Source organism: Condylostylus longicornis, unplaced genomic scaffold, assembly GCF_029603195.1.
Source record: "Condylostylus longicornis isolate FDR11 unplaced genomic scaffold, ASM2960319v2 ptg000009l, whole genome shotgun sequence".
NCBI classification, from domain to species: domain Eukaryota; kingdom Metazoa; phylum Arthropoda; class Insecta; order Diptera; family Dolichopodidae; genus Condylostylus; species Condylostylus longicornis.
The window spans coordinates 1,844,884-1,868,506 of NW_026577978.1; the positions used below are offsets into that span (position 1 = coordinate 1,844,884).

General features: G+C 23.8%; 2 protein-coding genes across 10 annotated transcripts; both read right to left on the minus strand.

Annotated features, from left to right (window-relative positions):
• Positions 1 to 96: 96 nt before the first annotated feature.
• LOC129618602 (hornerin) lies at positions 97 to 5,271 on the minus strand. Of its 2 annotated transcripts, XM_055533444.1 has the most exons (6): positions 5,121 to 5,271; positions 3,301 to 3,322; positions 2,472 to 2,495; positions 2,117 to 2,248; positions 416 to 2,054; positions 97 to 352 (listed from the first exon to the last, which is right to left on the minus strand). In XM_055533444.1, exons 1-6 carry the CDS (start codon positions 5,167 to 5,169, stop codon positions 200 to 202), a joined length of 2,019 nt encoding a protein of 672 aa, XP_055389419.1. In that variant the 5' UTR covers positions 5,170 to 5,271; the 3' UTR covers positions 97 to 199. The 2 variants fall into 2 exon arrangements, with proteins under 2 accessions (XP_055389419.1, XP_055389420.1); XM_055533445.1 differs by lacking the exon at positions 2,472 to 2,495.
• Positions 5,272 to 11,803: 6,532 nt separating this feature from the next.
• On the minus strand, positions 11,804 to 23,069 carry LOC129618561 (uncharacterized). Of its 8 annotated transcripts, XM_055533375.1 has the most exons (7): positions 22,857 to 23,069; positions 21,834 to 21,909; positions 16,461 to 16,521; positions 15,436 to 15,571; positions 12,775 to 12,861; positions 12,368 to 12,569; positions 11,809 to 12,302 (listed from the first exon to the last, which is right to left on the minus strand). In XM_055533375.1, the coding sequence occupies exons 3-7, from the start codon at positions 16,519 to 16,521 to the stop codon at positions 12,138 to 12,140; spliced, it is 651 nt and encodes a 216-aa protein (XP_055389350.1). In that variant the 5' UTR covers positions 21,834 to 21,909; positions 22,857 to 23,069; the 3' UTR covers positions 11,809 to 12,137. The 8 variants fall into 8 exon arrangements, with proteins under 8 accessions (XP_055389348.1, XP_055389353.1, XP_055389346.1 ...); XM_055533373.1 differs by lacking the exons at positions 12,775 to 12,861; positions 21,834 to 21,909; positions 22,857 to 23,069 and adding exons at positions 13,808 to 13,873; positions 22,713 to 22,803 and having other exon boundaries at positions 11,804 to 12,302; XM_055533371.1 differs by lacking the exons at positions 21,834 to 21,909; positions 22,857 to 23,069 and adding an exon at positions 22,713 to 22,777 and having other exon boundaries at positions 11,808 to 12,302.
• Positions 23,070 to 23,623: the final 554 nt, after the last annotated feature.

Here is a 23,623-nt window from a genome sequence, read left to right on the forward strand (position 1 = left end):
AAATGTATTTTACCCATAGCTACATTTTCACTTCAAACCCCCACTGCGAAGCATATCAAATCCTTCAATATAGAACAAAAACACATAAAATTATTTTTAATTATTAATTTAGACAAAACTTTTACTATATAAACAAAACACTTAAAATTATATCTTAAATTTTAATGAACACCACACTAAAGTGCTTTCAAAATAAACTTTATGTATGAATGCTGTATGTTGAAACTTTTCCATCTTCATCGACAGTTGTTGTGGCTGCTTTATAACCAGCTTCTTTTCCATTAACATTGACATGTTCTCCTTCAGCTGTTGAAATTAAATTATATTGTTTTGGTTTACCATCACTTCCATACTGAAAATACCATAAAAATTGTTTAGTAGTCCAAAAAAAAAATCAAAATTCAATAAAAATTACCTCAGTTCCTGAAGACCATTTTGAACTCTTTTCCCATGATTTACTTTTAAAACCACTTCCACCAGCAGCACCACCACTAACACCACCGCTAACACCACTACCTAGGGCAATATCACTTGATGAACCGAATCCTGAACCAAATTGTGAACTACCAGTTGTTAAACCGCCAACACCAGCCTGTTGTGCTTGTAATCTAGCTAAGCGTTCAGATTCTGACATGTATTGGTGTAAATCGGAATGACCAAATCCAGATGAACCAAAACCATGACTACCGAAGGATGATCCAAATTGACTAGAAAATTCAGAACCTGAGCTACCAAAACCAGTTGAACCCAAAATGCCAGTAGATCCAAAACCTCCACTACCACCACTTGTTAATCGACTACTTTCAAAATGTGAGCTTGATCCACCTAAACCACCAGCTCCGCCAATTATAAGTGGACTGCTACCAAAACTACCACTATTTGCTGAATGTGAATATGATGAATGTGATGATGAACTGCCACCAGCTGGTTGATAAACAATTGGTTGTGCTGCATTGCTTGTTACTTTTTTTGAATAATGGCTGCTAAATTCTGATCCACCAGATGGTGCAACGTATGTTATTTGTGGTTGGGCTTGTTGAATTTTTGAGACGCGTGATTCATGATGATAACTTTCTGAACCACCAGATGGCGCAATTATTGTAGCCAATGTTGGTGTTGCTTTTATTACTTTTTCAGAATGGAAATTATATGATGAGCTGCCACCACCATAACTTGGTGTATATGTAAATGTAGGAACAGCTTGTTGTTCAACTTTACGGCTTTCTTCATGTACATAACTTTCGGAACCTCCAACAGTTGGTTGAACAATTACTTGTGGTTGAACTGACTGAACTATTTTCTTATGAGTAGCATGATGATATGATTCTGATCCACTTGGACTATATTGAATCGGTATTGGTTGTTGTGCTTCGATTTTCTTTTCATAATGTTGTGAAAATTCTGATGTACCTCCAGTTGGTTGAACATAAAATGTGGAAGGTTTAATTATTCTTTGACTGCTATGATGATACGAACTTGATGATCCACCGGAAGATGCTTGTGGAATAACAACTGGTGCTGCTTGTGATGTAATTACTTTTTCACTACGATGATGATAGCTACTTTCAGAACCACCAGATGGTTGAATATAAACTGGTTGTGCTTGCTGTGTTATAACCTTTTGACTTTGATGACTGTAACTACTTTCAGAACCTCCAGATGGTTGAATGAAAACAGGTTGAGCTTGTTGTGTTATTACTTTTTGACTTTGATGACTATAGCTACTTTCAGAGCCACCAGATGGTTGAATGTAGACAGGTTGAGCTTGTTGTGTTATAACTTTTTGGCTTTGATGGCTGTAACTGCTTTCTGAACCGCCTCCAGTTGAAATTGGAATATAAACTGGTTGACTTGTTTGACGACTACTAGATGCTGATTCAAAATGTTCAGATCCTGCTGATGATGATACTGAAATTGGAGCTACTCCATGTGATGATGTATGATGGCTTGCTGATTCAATATCGCTACCACTTGCTCCAGTAATACCAAATGTACCAAGAGCTCCACCAAATTGAGTATCAAAATTTTCAGCTCCTAATTCAATAGTTGTGGCTCTATATATTAAAAAATCTTATGTCAAATTCATTATAATTTCAAAAATATGAAAATATATTACCCTCCTCCGCAAGTTGTTACACAATTACCAGTTCCAACATTTTTTTGAAAATCTACATCTACATTAGAGCCTAAATTTTGTTCCAATTCTTTTTTAGCTTCATCAATAGTTTGTTTGTGTTGTTCAAAGTGACTGCGTTCGTACAATAAATTTAAATGTGTTAGTTAATTTCATGTTATTGTTAATTAAGGCATTATAAATGGAAAATATAAATTTTTAAAATTTTGAAGTAGTTTTCAGCCAATTAAATTTTTATTCTTAATTTGGATTATTCGATAAAATTTTGCAATTTTATATACCAATGTTATTGCCAATTTCAACATCTGTATAATAATAGAATTATATAAGTACTTACATTTGGTTATACCTGTATCCCCGCCTATTAATATTTTGATGGCATTATAATGTTAATAAATACCAACCATTTATTAAAAGATTTTTTTAAATTTTAAAATGATTTTAAAGTAAAAAAATTGAATATTAGTTTGTTAACATAAAATAATTTTTAAAATAAAATCGGCAACACTATTTTGTCTGTATCATTTAATTTTAAAAAAATATTTTTCGTATTTTCAAATACATATTGCATAGCAGCTATTTTCTAATTCTGTAGGTGTTCCAAGTAAACCAATTCGATTTTTGAAACAGTGTTGCGATTTATAGCATAATTTCGTAAATAATAAGCGGTAACACTAATATTATAAGTTAATAAGACAAATTTAATAAGAATAAGGGAGAAAGATTTTTGTTTATTCAGCCCCTATTCGAATTTATATAAGTAGAAATCTATTTTGGAAGGTATTAGAAATTTATATTTTAGTTGAATTAGGAATTATACGGAAAAAATTTAAACTGTTATATTTCTTTATATTCCGTAAAAAATTTATCAATAGTCATTCAAATCTAGTTGTTTAATGATGTACAAAAAAAATGTTGATCGGAAATGGCATGTTTCAAATTGAAAATTACATAAGTGATTTGGATTTCATAGCGATAGAAGAGTGCAATATCTTAATCTAGTATTTGCAATTTAAAGGCAAATTTTAATTAAGTAGTTTCTAAGTTTTAATAATTTTTTAATTTTTTGCTGACTCGTTATACTTCGTTTATTTTTTATATCATACCAGTGTTACCATTACATTTGTATCATAACTTAGCACTATTTGTTTAGTATTTTAATTTACCTATGTTGAGGGTCGGAAACATCTGAAATAAACAAAACAAATTAAATAATATTATTAATATTTTCATCAAACATAATTATTTATAATATGATTAAAATCTAAATCTAATGTCGCATTTAAATTAAAATATTGTGCATCAGAATATTTCCATTTTGTATAATAATTTTAATTAATCACATTTATTTATTAAAACATATTTTTATATCGGATGTACGTAAGCAACATATATATAATAAGTGATTAAAAAAAAAATTTATAAAATAAAAATAAAGAAAAATATTAAAATTTTTTGATAATTCGGCTTTGTATTTTAATAATAATTGTGTTTAAAAGCAAAAATTTAATAAAATTATGTATGTATATACCGTTATCAATAAAATGACTGACATTTCTTAAATAAAATTTCACCTCAATATTGATAAAAATTTGACAGAATTGACCTCCCTTTTCCTATGTTTTTTGTTTTTGTTTTTTTTTTGTTTTTTGTTAATTGTTTTATTTGTATAATCAGTTATGAAATTTCTTATGTAATAATTGAAAGTTAAAAATAGAATTTAATTCATAATCAAGGCAATAAAATATTAAACATTAAATCATTTATAATAAAGAATCAGATTCATGAATGGCGAGGCATAGTATGTTTTTAAGAAGTAGTTGTCCTTCAAGAGGAAGCTTTCCTTTTTAACTGGAATGCTCATAAAAATTTTGTATATCAAAACATTCATACTATCTAATGTTGTTCAGTATTCAGTCTTTATTTTTGTGCAGTGTCGTCTGTTCAAATATTTAGATTTTTAACAGATTTCATGTTAAGGGGCCCAGTATTCCTATTGCACCAACCACTTTTAACTATTTTTAATCAATTAATCACAAAAATTACAAAGTTTCTGTTTTACCAAGACTCAAAAGACAAATTTAAAAAGTAAAATTAAAAGTTAAAGCATGGTTGGTACAAAAGGACCCTGGTTAATTACAATTTTTACAAATTAATTAAAAATAAATCTATGCAGGAGAAATTGAGACGCCAATCAACTATAGGTTGACAATAATTAAACTTAACATAGAAATTATTTTAAACTTTTTCTGTATAATTGTTTTAATACAATTGATACAATTTATTCGAAGCAATTAGGGGGAATATGATAAAACTAAGAGAAGCAGCAATTTTCTTTAAAATTTTTGGAGCATGTAATATTTAAGCTATAGTAGATTTTTACAATGTAATGTCAATATTACATGATAATCAGAAAATCATTGTCACATTACCAAAAAAAAAATTAACCCTTTATTTAAATAATAATTTTAATTTGGTAGCACATTGAATTATTTAAAAGCATTTGGAAGAATCAAATTTTTCATAAATCACACAAATTTTTGTGAAGTTGTAAATCCTCATAACTGTAGTGTATTATATTCATATAAAATGCACAAAAATTGAGATGCACTAGAATGACCACTTGAAAAATTAAAGTAAATTTTATTAAGAAATCAACACAAGAATCTTTTTATGCAATCTCTATATAAGATTAATTTAGCAATTCCATCAATATTTTGAATTTTATAATGCAAAATTTTTAAAAATCAATAATTTTATTATTAAAATCATCACATCACTGCACATTGTATACACAATTTCTATTAATAATTTCATAGACTGCAATTTGACCTCACAATTTTAATTGCAAAAGTTCAATATTAATTAACCTAATTTTAATTAAAATCACAAAGATCATAAAATATTTTCAATTTAAATCACAATTAAATATTCTTTATATTTTCATTGATTATAAAATAAAATAAAGTCTTTAATAAGAACATACCGGCTAGGGTTAATCCTAGACATAACGCTAATACAAATAATAATTTCATTTTATTCTATATAAAATTATTTATTATTTAATATTATTTTTTAATTTTTTTTTATAATATTAACGTTTCAATTTTCCCTTAAGGAAGCAACTTTATGATTTGAATGCGTTCACTAAACTGAACTAAATAAATTTGATTTCAGTAAAATCTAAACTTTATATTTGATTGTAAAATTTTAAAATATACTTATAAATTTTTTCATACTTATTTAAAATTGATAAAAATCGAATATTAAATTAAAAATTAAAAAAAAAAAACAAAAAGAGAAAGAAAATTCAAATTAATTTGTTTCAAAATATGAGAGGGGTTTCATAAGAATATTCTAAGAATTATTTTATTGTAATAAGATTAATAAAATAATAATATTGTTATACGAATTAGATACTTTAATTCTGTAATTAAAAAACTGATTAACTAACAATTTTTAAATTTTTTAGTTTTACCATATCACACCAGGTGAATGTGAGCATTAATATGGGAAACCGATTCTAGAAATTTTAGACACTAGCCTAGCAAATTATACATAAAAGTATAAATTACAAAAAGTATATAATTCTATGGAAATTTGACAAAACCCGATAACCAATTTAATTTGTCCAATTTAAGTTAGTAATAAAAATGAAATGTTAAAGAGTCATACCCTATGAGCTAATTTATTAAATAAAAATATTAAAAGTTGTTGAAGTCATAACCAAATAAACCTTACTAATTAATTTTACGAAGTTACAGAATCCGATATTTACCTTATCGGGGTTTACCAATTTTCTAATATCGGATTTCGGCTAATTTGCATAGAATTATAAAAAAACGCGAGTTTGCTGAAATTTTACATGAAAACAGAATGAGCCAAAGAAATCTAACTGGAGCAACAAAATTATTCTAGAATTTTGAAAGACTACTGCAAAACTTAATGAGTTTTCAAAAATAAGGCAGCCAAAGTTCTTCACTTCTTATGTAATCCACAGAAAATAGACACAAACTTTTAGAGTTAAATAAAAGAAAGTCTAAGTTGATGGTCGGTTCATTTATTAGATAACATATTACTTATTTGTTCGTTATTTCTGAACATTAGATGAAAAGGACTCTTTCTATAGATTGTGTCACAATAAATATGAGTTGGCCGAGCATATTTTTGTTTTTATTTAAATCCATGGACATTACATGCATACATATGTTCCTATTTGCACTTTTGAAAAATTGGGCTACGAAGTAAACATACGATTTTTTGTAAGCAATTGCTTTTAATATATTAAGTTTCATAGTCAATTGTATGTCTCAACAGTTACTTGCGCTACATTTAATTACTTCCAATTTAAAACTGTGCTATAAACATCATTATTACATATTATTTTTTATCATTTATAAAATTAGTTCAATTCACCTTTTTAGGTTTTTATTGGAGTTGTTAACAATTAAAAAACAAAATACTTCCATTTTTGTTTTGATTTACCGGGTTTTTTTTTCATAGAAGTAAAATAAATACACTGAAAGCTCTATTTGATCTAATAACAATAATTATGCCATTATTACACAGAAAGTATTCTACGTTAAAGATGTGTGGGCTATCAACAATCGCATACAGATATCAACACCTTTTGAATTTAATTAGAAAATGCCGGAGCATTTATTTAAATATTTTGCAAATATTTTCAGGCATTATTTTGAAAACAATTGATTAAGTGATTTTTTTTTTGTTGTCTGGATTATAATTTTTATAATTTCTAATTGTATGTTTTTCTTCCAGCATCTGAAAAACTGGAATTGTGACTTGTTGCCTCATTAATTATTCACGATTATTCTACACAAAATAGAATTCTTATTCCAGTCAAATTGATTAAAAGACAAAATGAAATTGAATTGATTGCTAAAATATATAAAAAAAAAATATAAGAATCTTATAATATTTTTAGTCTTTTCCTATATTTTCTTATAATTATATATTGTATAGATGCGATGACCTATATTTGACCTTTCCTTGATTTCATTTCTTACATTTAAATCTATATTACATACATAGCTACAGACATACAAGGTTTTAATATTAATTTGAAATTTTTGTAATTTTCTTTTAAATTAAAAAAAAAAAGTTATTTTTAAAATTTTTTTTCAATTAATGGAAGAGATTAAAAAAAAAATATTAAAGTACAATACTCGTATTAAAATTATTGCAATTTTTTCTATTTTTTGTATTTTTCTTGAACAATAAAAAATAAAGGAATTCCTGGAAAAGGAAAACATACGCAGAACTCAAAATTTTAATAAATTTTTGATAATAAATTTATGAAATCAAAAAAAAAAAACAGAATATTAATTATTGCCCAAGATCAGGTTTAAACTATATTTAAAAATTTTAAGATGATCTCTGGTGGTTGTGGTGGTTTACTCGCAATAAAATTAAACAAGAAAAAAAAATTTCTAAAATTAGTGCAAATTTTCATTATAATTTTTTTCGGTATTTTCGTTAAAGCACTCTAATTTATTGACGTACTTTATTCTACAAGGCTATTTTTTCTAAAAAAAGTTTATTTAACAAAATATTAATTATTACTTTTTACTCATGAATATATGATTAATGCTCAATTCATAAAGCAAAATAAATTCACAGATTCCATTTCAAACATACGGTTACGGATTTGTGTTGTGAAGTTGTTAAACCACAATGACATTGAAGTTTTTTTGTTTTTTAATGTTTAAATTTTAGAATTTAATTACAAATCCGTAACCGTATGTTTGAAATGGAATCTGTGAATTTATTTTGCTTTATGAATTGAGCATTAATCATATATTCATGAGTAAAAAGTAATAATTAATATTTTGTTAAATAAACTTGTAAGCCATCCAAAATATTCTAATTTTATTTGATTTCAAAATACGAGTAAATGATTCACCATCATTTTAAATTCAGATCATTATCAAATGATTTAATTAAAAATAATAAAATAATAAAATTCGGAATAAAAATTATTTTTTTATTATTTAAATTTTTTTAACTCTTGTACTTTTTATTTATAGCACATCAAAATTTTGAGATCCGTCTAAACTGAACTAGTTAAAGATATAATATTATAAATTTAGTGTTGATTGTAACGAAATTTGAATTATTCATCCGCCACTCTATATAAAGTTAAAATTAGAGGTAGGTCGAAACAGATTTTGTATTAATTACTGCGCTTGCTGTGAAAACAGAGCCAATGCGGTGAGTGGTAACAGCGAACGATTTTCGATTATAATCCAGAACAAGAGCTAAATGGAAAAATCAATTGAACAGTATTTTGTATATAATGTCACATATACATGAAAACAAATAATTTAAAAAAAAAATTAATAATGCCGAATTTTGTTTGATTCTGTCATTTAAATATATATATTTTATATGAATTCTGACATTTTCCCGTGACAAATCACTTTTATTCCGTTTTCAACTTTACATAAACGACTAAATATAAGAATAAATCTATACGCCCCAAAGTTTGGCAACTGTTTACATATTAGACTGAAATCACCTGATGTAGTTTATATATATGTTTACGTTATAAAAATGTTAATTAAAATAAAAATCAATTGTTTACAATTGAAAAACTTTCACAAAAAAAAAAAAAAATGCTGCCAATTTTATTTTAAAAAGTCGGACAGTAATGAAATTCAATTTCTATTATTTGATACGAGACAAATACCTGTATTCTGTTAGTCGTATCACTTGAGGTGGTGAGGATATTATTGAAAGAATTTTATTCTTCACTAACAGAATTTCAAATTTTGGAATTGATTTTATTCAAGAAATTATAATATTTTTGAATAACAATCCATCATGTCAAGTGATGCGACTAAAACAGAATATTAGTGAAAATCTGATGTCAAAGATTATTTTCATATTATAGGTATACCACTTTCATCAGAGTCAGATTAAATTTTAGAGTTTGTTGTTTACAATATTTAAACAGTGCCTAATTAGTAGTACCTCCATTTATATTAAAATTTCAAATATAATTCAATTTTTTCCAATATTTGTTCTGCAATTATTATTTTTAAAATAATTTTTTTTTATTACTATACTTAATTAAAAAAAAATTTAATATAATGCCTACCATTCTTCCTATATATTACAGATAAAGCTCCAAGATAATGTTACCAAAAAAAAAGCAAAAAAAGCAAATTAAGTAAATAATCTTGCTAATTTAATCTTCCTACATAAAGTGTTAAAAAAAAACAATATTCTAATTTAGATTAATTTCAATAGAATATTTTTAGATTCTCTATATATATGTACATACTTGAAAATAATAAAATGAAAATGACAAAGGTTAATAAACCCTTTTAAAGGCGATATTTTACATACATAATTTTCTCAAATATTTTGCTTTTCATTTAATATTGCTTTAATTGGACTTACAATAGTGAATAAAATAAATTACAATAAAATTATTGGATGCATTTTAAAATGTATAGAACTATCATAGAACTTTGATCCTTTTTCATTCTCTTTTGCAAAAAAATAAAAAAAAACAATCTAGAATATTCTTGACATATGCGATAAATATTTGACAATGAAATTATTATTAAAAATTTATTTGCAAACAATACATTGAAATTTTTTTAAAAAGAAAATATTGTGATAAATACGGTGTTGTGATTAAATTTTTAATATATTTATTAAATAAAATTATAAAAATATGAAGCTAATACACAGTGCTCCTACACAAACTTCTATAAATAAACTTCTACACGCTTGTTTGCATTTATAAACTATACGAGTATAATGTGCAACACATGTAACTTGATTTCATTGTATAAACGTAATAAATTAACAGACAACAAAAAAATAGATTATTTTGAATGTATAGTTGTAATAAAATGGCAAAAAATTTTCATTGTCAAAAACGGAAGGATGTTAAAATAAAAATTTTTTTTTACTATCAAAAAACCTTGAATGTTTTTTTTTTATATTATGAAAATAAAAGATTATAAATAAAGCTGTTACGCATGTGTATTTAATTTTTTATATAATTAAATTTAATAATAATAATCAAAATATTATTATAAAATAAATCTTAAATAAAATTATATTTAAATATTTGATAAGGTTTCAAGAATTTATTTTGATTTTAATAAAATTAAATTCAAGACTTAATAAAGATGTTAAAGCCATAATATAAAATTATTATTCAAACTTAATTACGTGGATCTACTGGAAACCATTCTATCTACAGTTCTTAATTTGTGTAGATTTTTGAAGTCATCCAACATTTCTGTACACACCCTATAATGCTTTAAAAATTATAAAATTTGATACTGTTGCTCGATAACAGGCAGCATTTTATATTTTTTTTTGGGTAATATATACAAATTTATATTGGTACATATTTTGTTATTATTTTAACTAATAATTGCAAAAAAACTGTAAAATACCTATGTACATACATAATACATATTATGCTTTTTATAAAATCAATCCAAATTTTAAACTAAAGCAGGCGAGCCAGGCTAATGTTAAGCATGTATGTATGTATCTCCAATTCCAAAAATACAAATTGTACCTTATGCAAGAATCTGTGATTCACGAACTCTATTTTTCTGAAAAGTTTGTTAAATTTTTGAACAAGATTCAATAATATGAATAATATTAAATTTTTAAAAAATTAAATCACCTGTGTTTGGATTTTAAAAAATACAAAATAATTCTGAAGCATAAAATTTTCAAACACTTTTAATTAATAAATTCTATATAACATATTATCTGCCATCTATTAGTTAAAAATAAAAAATAAAAACTTTTATATGAAATTTCGTAGTAAAGAATTGAATTTCTAAAGAATGAATTCAATATAACAGTTAAGATTATAAATATATTAACCATTTTCAGTGACATCTCTTAAAGAATTTTTTAATATTGAATTTTTCAAATTTTTAATTTGACATAATAAAAATATTATTCTGTCAGCCGTGTCAGAATCAAAAGTTTTGAAATTTAATTATTTTTGTTATAATTTTTAAAATTTATTGTTATAATTGGTGACATTTATTTCAAATAAAATATTTAATAATAGGTACCTACATAATATATAAATAGTAATTTATTTAAATATTATAAAGCAAGTATGAAAATATTGTAAATAAATATTATAAATATGACATTTATTTTTCAGTTTATCAAAAGAAGAAAATCATTTTCAATACCCGACAAATTTGTGAATAAGGTCTCATATGTACGTACACTTAGTACATGTTAAATAAAATAAACCGGAACTCTGATTTTCTCTTACAAACTAACATTACAAATCGGGCATCCGTAGAATAAACAATGAATAAAGTAGAAAATATTACAGTGTTTTGAAATGCGTTGGAATATTCACAGTTTTGGAGCAATGCTGTGAAAATGTTAACATATGTATACAAAGGGCACGGTTACATCACATAAATGTAATTGTTACAGAGAAAATGCAAATTCTTTTAAGTAATTATTTTTCTAACATAAGTTTGCACTCTATTCTAAAATTAAATTAATAATTTACACTTTGAATTGACCATTTTGTTCCTGAACAAGAAAACGCATAACCCGTAGTTCAATTTCAACAAGTAAAATCATATTCCTATTGAAAATTCAATAAATATTATTAAATATAGAAAATTCTTAGGTATAACAATTTTTTTTTAAATCGCTTGTTTATAGTTAATTTTATTAACTTTTTTTCTTTATTTTCAGCTTAAATACAATTTGTATAGATCACAATGAAACAGAAAATTGTTTAAAAATTTTTAATTTCCTTTTTTTTTGTTTGTTTGTTTGTTAAATCATTTTACAAGATCTTGGTAAGAGTCATTTTAATTTTGTTTTTTTTTTGTCTTTTCTTTCATTTTCAGTAATATAATATCCTGGATATTTGAATTATCCCATAACCATATCTCAGAGTGTTGTTCGTTTTCAAGAAGAATAAAAATTTAAGTATTTTATGTATACAGGAATAATATTATTAAGTATTGTGTGTACGATGTGCAGTAACTTTGCCATTATCATTAATAAGTGTTTGTGAACCACCATGATGTTTTCCATTAACATTTGTTGAATATGCTGATGAACTAATACCAAAATATCCACCATTTCCTCTATGTCCTCTTGTATCAACATTAGGTGAATTCTAAAAATATTTTTAAAATAATTATTTATTTATTACACTGTTATTGCATTCTATATTTTGCTTACAGGATTTGATGGATGAACAAATGTAACATGATGAACACCATTTGGTCCAACTGAAACAGCACCACCAGCATAAGATGCATAACCAGATGGTCTACGATGACGACTACCTGCTCTATTTGCATAATAAGCATTTTGTGCCAATATTGAATTTCTTATTTGATCTTGAACTGCTAAATTATTAGCAAAAACTTGTTGGAAAGGACTATGAAAATAATATGAAGTTCAAATATTATAAATTTTAATGTAAAACATGAGGCAAATTTATTTAAAGCATTTCTGAAATTAATTTCCAGTTCCAACCAATCGAGTACTTAATTTGATAATTAAATAGCTAATAAATAATAATTTTAATAGAAATTTCAGAAAGCATTATATAGATAAATGATTTAAAAGCATAGAAAATTTACTCATCATCCGGTAAAAGAGATGCTTCAGCTTTTGCAAAAGCATCATCAGTTGATTGTGCAAATGTATTAGAAAATGTTTCATCCTCACTATGGTTTAATGCCGAAATTATAGAAATTTAGAAAAAAAGCAAAGATTTTAATATTATAAATTAAAAGTATGTTAAATTATTTATTAATAGATTAAGCTTAAAAATATTGATAAAATTTAATAGCATAGAACAAAATAATTGTAATTATAGCAATATTAAATTATATATATAGTTAAATTTAATATTAAACTAAATAAGCAAATTGATTTAGTAATAAGATCAAATAATGTTCCTCCTTATGGTAGTGTCGAACAAGCTCCAAATAAAGTTTACTTTATCTCCAATATTATTCAGGTTAAAGTTCAGAGAAATTCAACATAAAAAAAAGTTCAAATAATTAAAAAGTTTGAAGTTTAAAAAGAGAGTCGTAGTTACTTGAACTATTTTAACGAGTTAAAAAAAGTTGAGAGTCGTAGAATTGACATTGTTAGTTTTATTTGTTTAAGATCGTCTATAAACGCTCTAATACTCTCAAAATTGTATTAAATTAATATTGTTTATTAGAATTGCCTAAATAATTTTTATGTACGTAGAACTATAGCCAAAATTATAACCACAATTGTATAATCGCAATACTTTTAAGAATAATCCGAACCAAATGATTTAATTTGAGTTAAATATGTTCCAAAATTCATTACTATCTGAATCCAACTACTATAAAGTTTTATGTCACAAAATTAAAATTTTATATTACCAAAATTAATCGTTGTAGTCCTTAAAATGCTTCAAATGTTAAATAACCCAAATACTCTAAAGTTCATTATTGTTAATGCTATACTACTAAAAGAATTTTATATTATTAAAAACCTCTACTACCCATTTACAATACCTTGAAGAAAAAAAAATATTTTTCGTTTTTGAAAACCGAAAGTTTTTAGAACCTCCAAATGGTTCAAAAACAAAATTTAAATTTTATTTTAACCCTTTTCCTAACAATCGCTTACCGAGATTTTTTCTTCAATTTTGAAACTCTACGTACTGGTGCTTGTCTTGATCTAACTGGAAGTAAGCTAATAAAATTTAATTTTAAACAAATTTTCGATAGAAAAAAAATAAAATGAAAAAAAGAAAAACAATTTTTAATTAAAAACCAAATTAACCAAACCTATTGACCGGACATCTTATCTAATCCACAACCCTTATTCATATATGAATTGTAAATGACCCAAAAATATGAAAGCCTGATCAGATTATGTAGAATGCTAATGTAGAATCTTTTATATTCACCCTTCTAACTCTATGACTGACACTCTTTAAATCTACTGAGTTAACAAGAAATGTAGTGTATGAAAGAAAATGTAAAGCTCTCGAAATGAAAGTGAATATAATCGGCAGTAATAGTATCATATTTAGCATATTATTTGAAAGTTTATAGGGGTGTTTAGAAAAGTGGAAAGCCGAAGTGCAATAAATGCGAATACCTGCATATATCACACGCCAATAATTTTACCACTTTCGAAAAGAGTAAAAGAAGAACGCATAGCATAATTCACTCTTTAAAGTAAAAAGTACTCACTGAATGAAATTATACATTTTTGAGGAAATCGAATACGACGAAAGGACATGCTCCCAGGCTACTGCAGCCATTCGCGAACTATTTTAGGCTCCACATACTCACATCTACAACATCCCTCTTCCAAGCATAAAATTGAATGAGAACATGTAAGTGTGTAAGCTCTCATGTTATTATTTACTCAATGTGTGAAAATATTCAAGATTAAGCTTCGGAAACTGAAAAATTTAACCGATATTTTTATATACATATTATTTTAAATAAAAGAAAATTTAATCGATCATACGATATTGCAAAAACAAAAAAATTTATCAAAAGAATGACTTAATTCCAAATTTTTACCATTTTTAAGGAAATTTTTAGGAAATCCAGTTGAGTAAATAAAAAATTTTATTAGACACAAATTTTTCCAATAGATTTTTTCAATAGAATTAAAATTATAATGGAGGTCTCAGGTCTATTCCAAAACATTAAACACAACATTAATTTTTGAATGCTACCCTGTCAAAATTTCAGAATTTCACTAAAAATTATATATTAATTTCGACTTTGTGTATAACATCAAGAGATCAAGATGAATAGTAAAAAATAACACTATGTTTTTTGTAATAAACACAGAAAATTACAAAATTTTCAATTAATTTTAAATTTCATCTTAAAATTTTCATGTTCTTTCGATATTTCTTTTTTAATTATTATAAATTTTTTAAGATTATTAGAACATTAATCTCAAACAAATCCGGGTTCATATATACAATTTCTTTTTCTTTTGTTTTCCATTGTTTTTTTTTAAATTCTTATATCACTAACCAATTTCCATATGCATAAATTATTACAATATTTAAAAAAAAAAACAAAATAAAATATAACAAAATAAATTCAATAAACCTATAAAGCTCATTCCAAACAAAAGATGCTTCTCTCTTTATAATATAAAAAAAAAACAAAAGTTGTTTAAAGCAAAAATGTTTCCTTAAAAAATAATTTAATTTGTTTAAAATTATTCTAAAATGCATTACGTCACATATATACAATAATATTGAATAAAAAATATCTTACTTTTGGTTACCGAATACAAAAGTAAATGGATCAAAACCCCCAACACCAGAGAATGCACCGGCACCAGCGCCGGCTCCAGCATATGCACCACCTCCATAATCATATTGAGGAGCATATCTGTGACTTGAACTGTAAGCTAAAATAAAAATATAATAAAAAAAATAAAATTTTGTAAATATATTTAAATTGATTACAATCATGTACTCGTATATATATGTACATATGTATATAAAAAAATTCAATAATCGTGGAAATATTTTTATGCAAACAATAATAAAATTATAGGAAAATCATGAAAATAAATTAATTTACATTATTAAAATTTAGATAAATGTCTAAGTAAATTAAGTGTGTTCGTGTTAAACCGAGTGAAAATGTGCAACGACTTACTTAGAAAGCCCAAATACATTTTGATGTTATATATCATATTAATAAACATAACGGAGAGGTAACCAGAGAAACAGAGAAAGAGGAGAGAGAAAATAACGTGCGTTTCAGTGAACGTTTAATGAAACAATATTCACTTTTGGGTTTTTTACTCAATTTCCCTAAAAATTTTTTTTCTTTATTTCTTTGAGTAAACTTGTCCACTTAAACTCTTTTCGTAATCTTGTTCTATTTGCGATTGTCGAATAATTTCTGAACAATTAAAAATCCCTTGTTAATCTTTTTTGGCATTATATTACATACGCTATAATGCTACGAACATTCCTAAAACTATATCTAAATTATATCTGTTATACACATTTTTCAAAAGTAAAATATGTGGGTAATTTACAAGTGCCAATGCTTAAAGATTTGCTTCATGAGTAATTTAATTAATGTCCTGATTCATTTTTGGCATTCTTGGAGCTACCTGCGGTTGAATCCAAATTAAGTAATCAATGTGGGTGTAATTAAATTAAAACATAAAACCATACAGTAACAAGTTCCAATTAAAATTTTTAAACAGATTGAAATTAAATGTTTTTTATAATTGCACCAACTATAGAATTCGAAATGTATATAGCGCTAGAAATACATACCTGAATTGGCCGAATTGAATGCCATCATACAAATCAAACTCAATACAAGAATGTTAAACATCTAAAAGTAAAAAAAAAATATTTTTAATTAATTAAATATATATAAGACCATAATCGTTAAATTTATTGATCTACATGAATATTTTTGATGAGTTCTTCTTATAATAATGTCGGGCGAAGTCTTTTAAATTAAATTCAAACTGTGATCTCATTTTAAAAATTTATTTTATAAAATAGATATTAAAAGTTCGAATTTCAAATTTTTTTTTGCCAATAAAAATTCTAAAATCGTTGCCTATAATAAAAAAATTCAAAGTTTCACTTTAAATTTCGTTTCCGAAAATATAATGAAAAAGTTCTAATTAAATTAATTTGCAAATTAGATTAAGACGTCAATAATTTTTTGAGAAAATTTCTGTAATAAATTATTTTTTTTGGTAATTTTACTTTTATGATAAAAAAAAATATCAAATTTCGCATATATTTCACATTTATTGTCTGGGATAACTTTAATTTATTATTTTAAATTTAGAATATTGTAATAAAGTTTTAAATATTTGAAAATTATTATTTGATCATATATTTTCAGAAAAGCAATGCTTTCCAGTACAACAAACACATTAATTGACTTGAGTTTAAAAATTTCCCAGAAATATCAACTCAAAGTAAATTTTATTTTAATGTAAGATTCTCTTCAAAAGCTCAATTAGGGTAAGATAGGACAAGACTCCGAAAACCGCACCACATAAATGAATTTAAAATTTGAAGACTTTTAAAATACTAAACATAAATTTTCCCCAACAAATATGAGTAATAAATTGATTCTAAATTTTTGTAAAAAGACCCTTCTTACAGTCTTTTTTTCTGATTAATGGCAGGTTTGGGTAGACAGTGTTCTATTTTCTTTTTACTCAAAAAACATAAACAGTCACTTTTTTTTGGAATACTGCTTAAATATTCAATCAGTCATACTAGTGTTTTAAATTAAGAAGAACATAACACACGAAATATAAAACCTAAAACATTTGAAATATGTTAAGAGACAAAAAATTCACTTGCAAATTAATATAAAATTTACAAAATCAAAATTAAAACACCAAAACCAGGTTAAGAAAATGAACAAAAAAACTCATTTATTAAACAATAAATTAATTTTTTGTCAGAATTTTTTTGCGAATTTACAAAAGTAGATAACAGCATAAGTATAATATACTAAATTCGTACTTTATTTACTCTACTTATAGGAAAACAAAATGGATTTAGAATCGTTTTCAACATTTAAATATTATATGCCATCAATATCCGAAATGATCCTCATAAACGGCATATACATACGTCATTTGTACATTCGACCTATATAGAACATTCCCGAAAAATTCGTATCCTAAAATAAAAATCTCCAATTTCTTTCACATATGAATAAAATTTAAGGCTTTAGCAGCAATAAATGTATTTGATTTATCGACTTTAATTCTCGCACAGAAAATTAATAATTCGAATTTAAATAAGATGACTAATAAAATTTGAAAACCATGACTAAATTAATAAATTCACAATAGACAATAAATTTAAACTTATATTAAAATATTCATATGAATAAATAATAATTCACGTTTATTATTAATATTTAATAATAAAAATTTTTACAAAATAAATATTGTCATTCCTTCACTCACAACCACTTTGGACTTTTACTTAAATTTTCCATTTTTTTTTATTTTAATTTAAAATAATTTCTACCTTTTTTAAAATTATATAAATTTTGTACAGCATAATTAAATATTTTTGTAATTAATTTTTACAAAAAAAGTATTTCAAAAAATTTTTTTCAATTTTATATTAAAATAAAATTTTAAATTTTATTTATTAAAATAATTTTATTTTTATATTTTATAAATCACTTCCTTTTCTTAATTTCAAAATAATAATGAATTGTAATTGATTTTAAATTAGTAAATAAATAGTAAATTATTATTTGTGATTGTATTAGAATAATATTGATTATTATATTTAAATACACTTAGAATAAATTTAATTTAATTTAAATATTAAATAATAATAATCATAATAATAGTATACTCAGTAATCAAGATCAAGCTCAAGCTTATTAATATACATATTATTTATAATAATGAACGAAAAAAAAATCTTTATTTTGTCTTTAAAATAAACGAATAATAAATTATGAATGGCCTTGCTCATTATCTATAAAAATTGTTGTTTACTTATATAAAAAAAATTCTCTAAAGAGACTACTGCTTTTTTTTTCTCTTTTTGATATTTTTTTATTTCCATAATAATCATCTATTTAAATTAAATATTTAAAATTAATTTATTTTGTATTATATATTTTAAATTGAAGTACTCGTAAAATATAGATTAAATTCTAGAACGGATTCCCGAAGACACAATTTACTTACGTAATGCAATATTTAATCTTAAAATTCGTAAATTAACTTGTATACGAAGTATTATTGAAATTTTATAACTTATTAGTACCTAATTATTAATATATCAGATTTAGTTTGAGTATAATAAAAAATCACTATTTTGAAATGTATGACTAAATGCACATTGAATGTGATTGAAATGTGTAGTATATTTTATTCGATTTTTTCAAATTGTGATATTATAGAATGATATACAATCCTTTTAATTTCAATTAGAATTTTATAACATTTTAACTATAATAAATTATAACGGTAATATGACAGTAGTATAACAGTTTAATATAATAGAGGTTTATAAACCGCATTTTCGTGTTTTCAAAATATTCCCAAATTCTCCAAAATGTCAACTATAACAGAAATATTATAACAGTAGTATAACAGTATAATATAATATTATACTGTTATATATCAATTATAAATATAATTAATTAAATATAAATCTGTTATACTTAATCAATTATAACAGAATTTTTATAAAAATTATATTTTTATTTACAAAATGCTCCCAATCATTCCGAAATATTGATATGGTAGTAAAACTTTAATTAAAATATCCTTTTTCTAAATATAAGGATGCAAGAACTAACTCAAAATTCGATTATATTTGAGGACAAAATTTAATACAAAATAACAAGAATTTGATGACATTTATTTTGACATTCTATCAATATTATAAAAATGACAAAATTTTAACGGAGTTTTAAGGTTTTGAAGTGTATTATGTAACCATAATTTGTTTGCAAAAAGCATACTTTATTAATTAGGGCTGTAGGCTATTGAAAGCACTAAATGATTGTCTCCACACACGTACCTACACTTCCAAGTCACTTATATATACTTAATTTTTTAAATGACGTAGCCATGTGATTAAAAATTTGAAGTATGGCGGGACATTTTAATTATTTTAGAATTTTAAACGGAACAGCACCATTCATTAGTGGTATACATAATATTATATATGTATATAATTTCAATTTTAGCGACGCAACATTGACATTGCGTATTATTTTATTATATATGTACTAAAATTTTTTTATAATAAGATCTAATAAGAAAGCTATGTGTATTATTTTTGTTTTAATCAGAAAAAGTAAAGGTTCAAAAAGTTTTATATATAAAAAAGAAATAAACAAATAATTATTACACTTATTTTTTACTACGAGTCTATAGTAAAAATTTTTTTTTATACTTTTCATACTATATACTATGGCATTCATTTATACCGCAAAGTAAGTACAAAGCACGTGCCTTTTGTTATTCTTCCGTGATTTCAAATTCGATGATAATTTTATTTTCATTTCACAGAACTCTTAATAATATTGAAAAGGGGTGTACTCTTTAATAATATTGAAATTTAATATAGAATATTAAGAAGCGATTAGCATTATCTTATACCTGGTTATATAATTAATTATTAACGAACACCTACTATAACTATATATTTTAGTTACTTTGTATAATTATTTGAAAATATTACTGATTTTCAAGAAATAAATTATAAATTAGCATGCTTTCATTAATAGCAGTTTCAATGCAATTAAACATTTATTTTGCATTTATAGAAAACAAAGAATAAAAAAATCTGAATAGGATATTGGAAATTAAAAATTTTTTTCGAGTACTTATTGAAAATATTATTAGAATAAAATGTTATTGATTACGGAAATTCCTCAAATCCTCTATTTACATTGTGTAATATTTTTATTCAAATTCATAAAATCACGTGAATTTATTATTATCAAAGTTAATTTTTGAATAAAATATAAGAGTTGCAATAATAACAATCAATGTTGACAAAAAAATATTTTTTAGCTTCAGAAGATAATGAGATTGAGAAAATTCGAACAATAATTACAACAATCTTCCGTCTGAGATCTTACAAACAATCAAATCAAATTCAATAGTGCAACTATTTTCAATATGCGAAATTTGTTAAAAATTTTCTAAAAACAAAAATAATTTTCCCTATAATACTTCTACTTATATTTCTTTCTTAATTCTGATTAATAAATTATTGGAATATTCTCAATTAATAAAGCTATTTAAATATGGGTGTAGTAATTGTAAGTGTGCATAATTATATATATTATATAATATAAAATGATACACGAGGAATTAAAAAAAGAAAAAATTGTGATGTGCTAATCAATCAATGTAAAATTTTTATCATCTAATTAAATCAGGTTGGGCCATGGATGATTGATTTAAATGAAATATTTATATGTAATGTTGCTCATTTTGAATTCATTCTAGCATTTTGAAATAAAATAAGCAAAAATATTTTTTTGAAATAATTTTCTATATAAAACAAATTTACTTATAGTGGGTGAATAAAGAATTAAGCAACCTCTTGGTAGGGAAATGAATTATTTAATTATATTCTCGTATTGTGCAAAGTAATTGATAACAGACGAACGAGGGCATTTTTTGAACTCAAAAGGAGAACGAAATTTTTTTGGAATCAAATTGAACAAATAGTCTAATACAATAACTATAAGAATATAAATTTAATGAGCATTCTAAAATAGTCGAAATTGAAAGTAATTAATTATGGATTTTTAAAATTAAAGGTTTTTTATAATATTACTAAATAAAACTGAATTCATTCCATCCTCCGGTTTGTGACTAATTCATTGAACTTGATTCAACTTAAATATTTGCTCGTAATTCTTGCGTTCTAGTTAAACCTGACAATATACTGTGACATCAGCTTATGAATAAACTTTATTTACGCCAAATAAGTTTCGTTGATAAATTGTACTACTAAATAATTGTATACGGTTCCCATTTATCTCTTCATTTTAATTTTTACCAGCATAGTATAAAATTATTATTAAATGAAAATATATATATATTTTTTAAAATAACATGAATAGTGAAAAATTTATTATAAATATAGAATTTAATAAAAAAGCAAACATACACAAAATTATTGAAATTTAATTTTTTTTTCTTCAGTGCGAGTTTTAACGTATTCGTTTTTTATTTATTTATGATAACTGATTTAAAAAGTTCATTAATCGTTATTCGAAAAAAAATTATTTTAATACCGAAAAAATAAATTAAAATTATTATTAAAATTTATGAAAAATTTGATTAAATAAAAAAAATATAATGAATAAATATTTTAATTATAAATATTAATTAAAATTAAATTTCGGATTTTAATTTATGCAACTTGATACTTTAATATTTTAAATTAAACTGACAAGTTTTTTTTTCCAAAAATCATCCGAATTTCGGATATGAGTGTTTACATAATCGTAAATGGTAACATAATAAGAATTGTTCTTAAAAGTCAACTACTCATAAAACGACTTAAATTCGTGTTGACAAAATAAAATTAAAAAAATCAATGAATCATTTCTTATTTCCTATTAAATTTCTTTATTTATATATGTATTAATTAAATTAATTATTATATATTAGCATATTATTTATTTAAAAATATAATTTATAAAAAAATTATCTAAGAGATCACCAAAAGAAAAACAAAATTTCTTTTTTTCCACTCAAAAGTCATCGAGATGACAGAGTACATATACTTATTTACATATATGTAACAAAATATGTATTTAATATTAATAATAAACAATACCAAATTAAAAATAATTCACGAATATTATTAATAACTCTTATACAACTAGTGTCATCTCAGTGCTATTCACCATAGTCATTGTTTACATCAAAAGAATCCGAAATATTTGTTTTTTTTAACTATTATTTTTTTTAACGATTCTCATGTGCGCATCATTATTTTCTCAAAAAAAGAAAAAAAACAAAAACAAATTATATTATTAACCTTGCTCACGGACAAAATCTTGTAATACGAGATCATTTTGATCTCGAAAATCTCATAATTCTTATTTAAAAAATAAACAACACGTTTTTGATTTTATTTCTTTTTTTATTTTTAAATTAATTTTTTTCTTTTATTTTAATTCACCTTTTCTTGTTATAATTCTTTTCTTCTTATTAATCCAAAAAAAAAAAAAAAGAAGGCAAAATTTAATCCCTAAAATTGAATTTCTTAATTCTCCAACAAAATCTTTGAATCACACTGTAAATAATGAAAAAATTTTAAAGTGAAATTCTTTTACTCTTTTTTCTTTATGATTTCTTTTTTAGGTTTTTTTTTTACAATATCGAATAACAACCAGTTAGATTGAAAGTTGAACGTTAACTGAATTAAAAATTTATTAATTTCACAATCTTATACTAAAATAAATCAAGAGACTGCTTGACCACTCAAAAAAAAAAAAAGAGAAAAAAAAATTTTAGCAAAAAATCAAAAATTCAAAATTTTTTTTATTCAAATTCTTTTTCGATGCTTAAACTTATGGTAGAAGATTTGATTATTCTAAACTTCTAATATGGGTTACACACTTATTTCAAGTATCACAGTATAATATGGTAATTGTTATACAGATCGTGTAGAAGATTAGTAGATCATAATCTGTAAATTTTAAATTCAGTTTAGGTTGCTTCATAAAAATAATTTGGTTTTTAAACAAAATGAGAACATATGTGACATTTTATACTCATAAAATGAGTATTAAATTAGAAATTAGAACTCTTAGTTTTAGTAAAACTAATTTGTCAAAATTATGTTGCTAATCGACTTTCTTCTTCATTTCCAATTATATTTCTAATTTTATTGCCGGAATTTTCTCAATTTACTTAAATTTGTAATATTTATCGGTTTAATCTGAC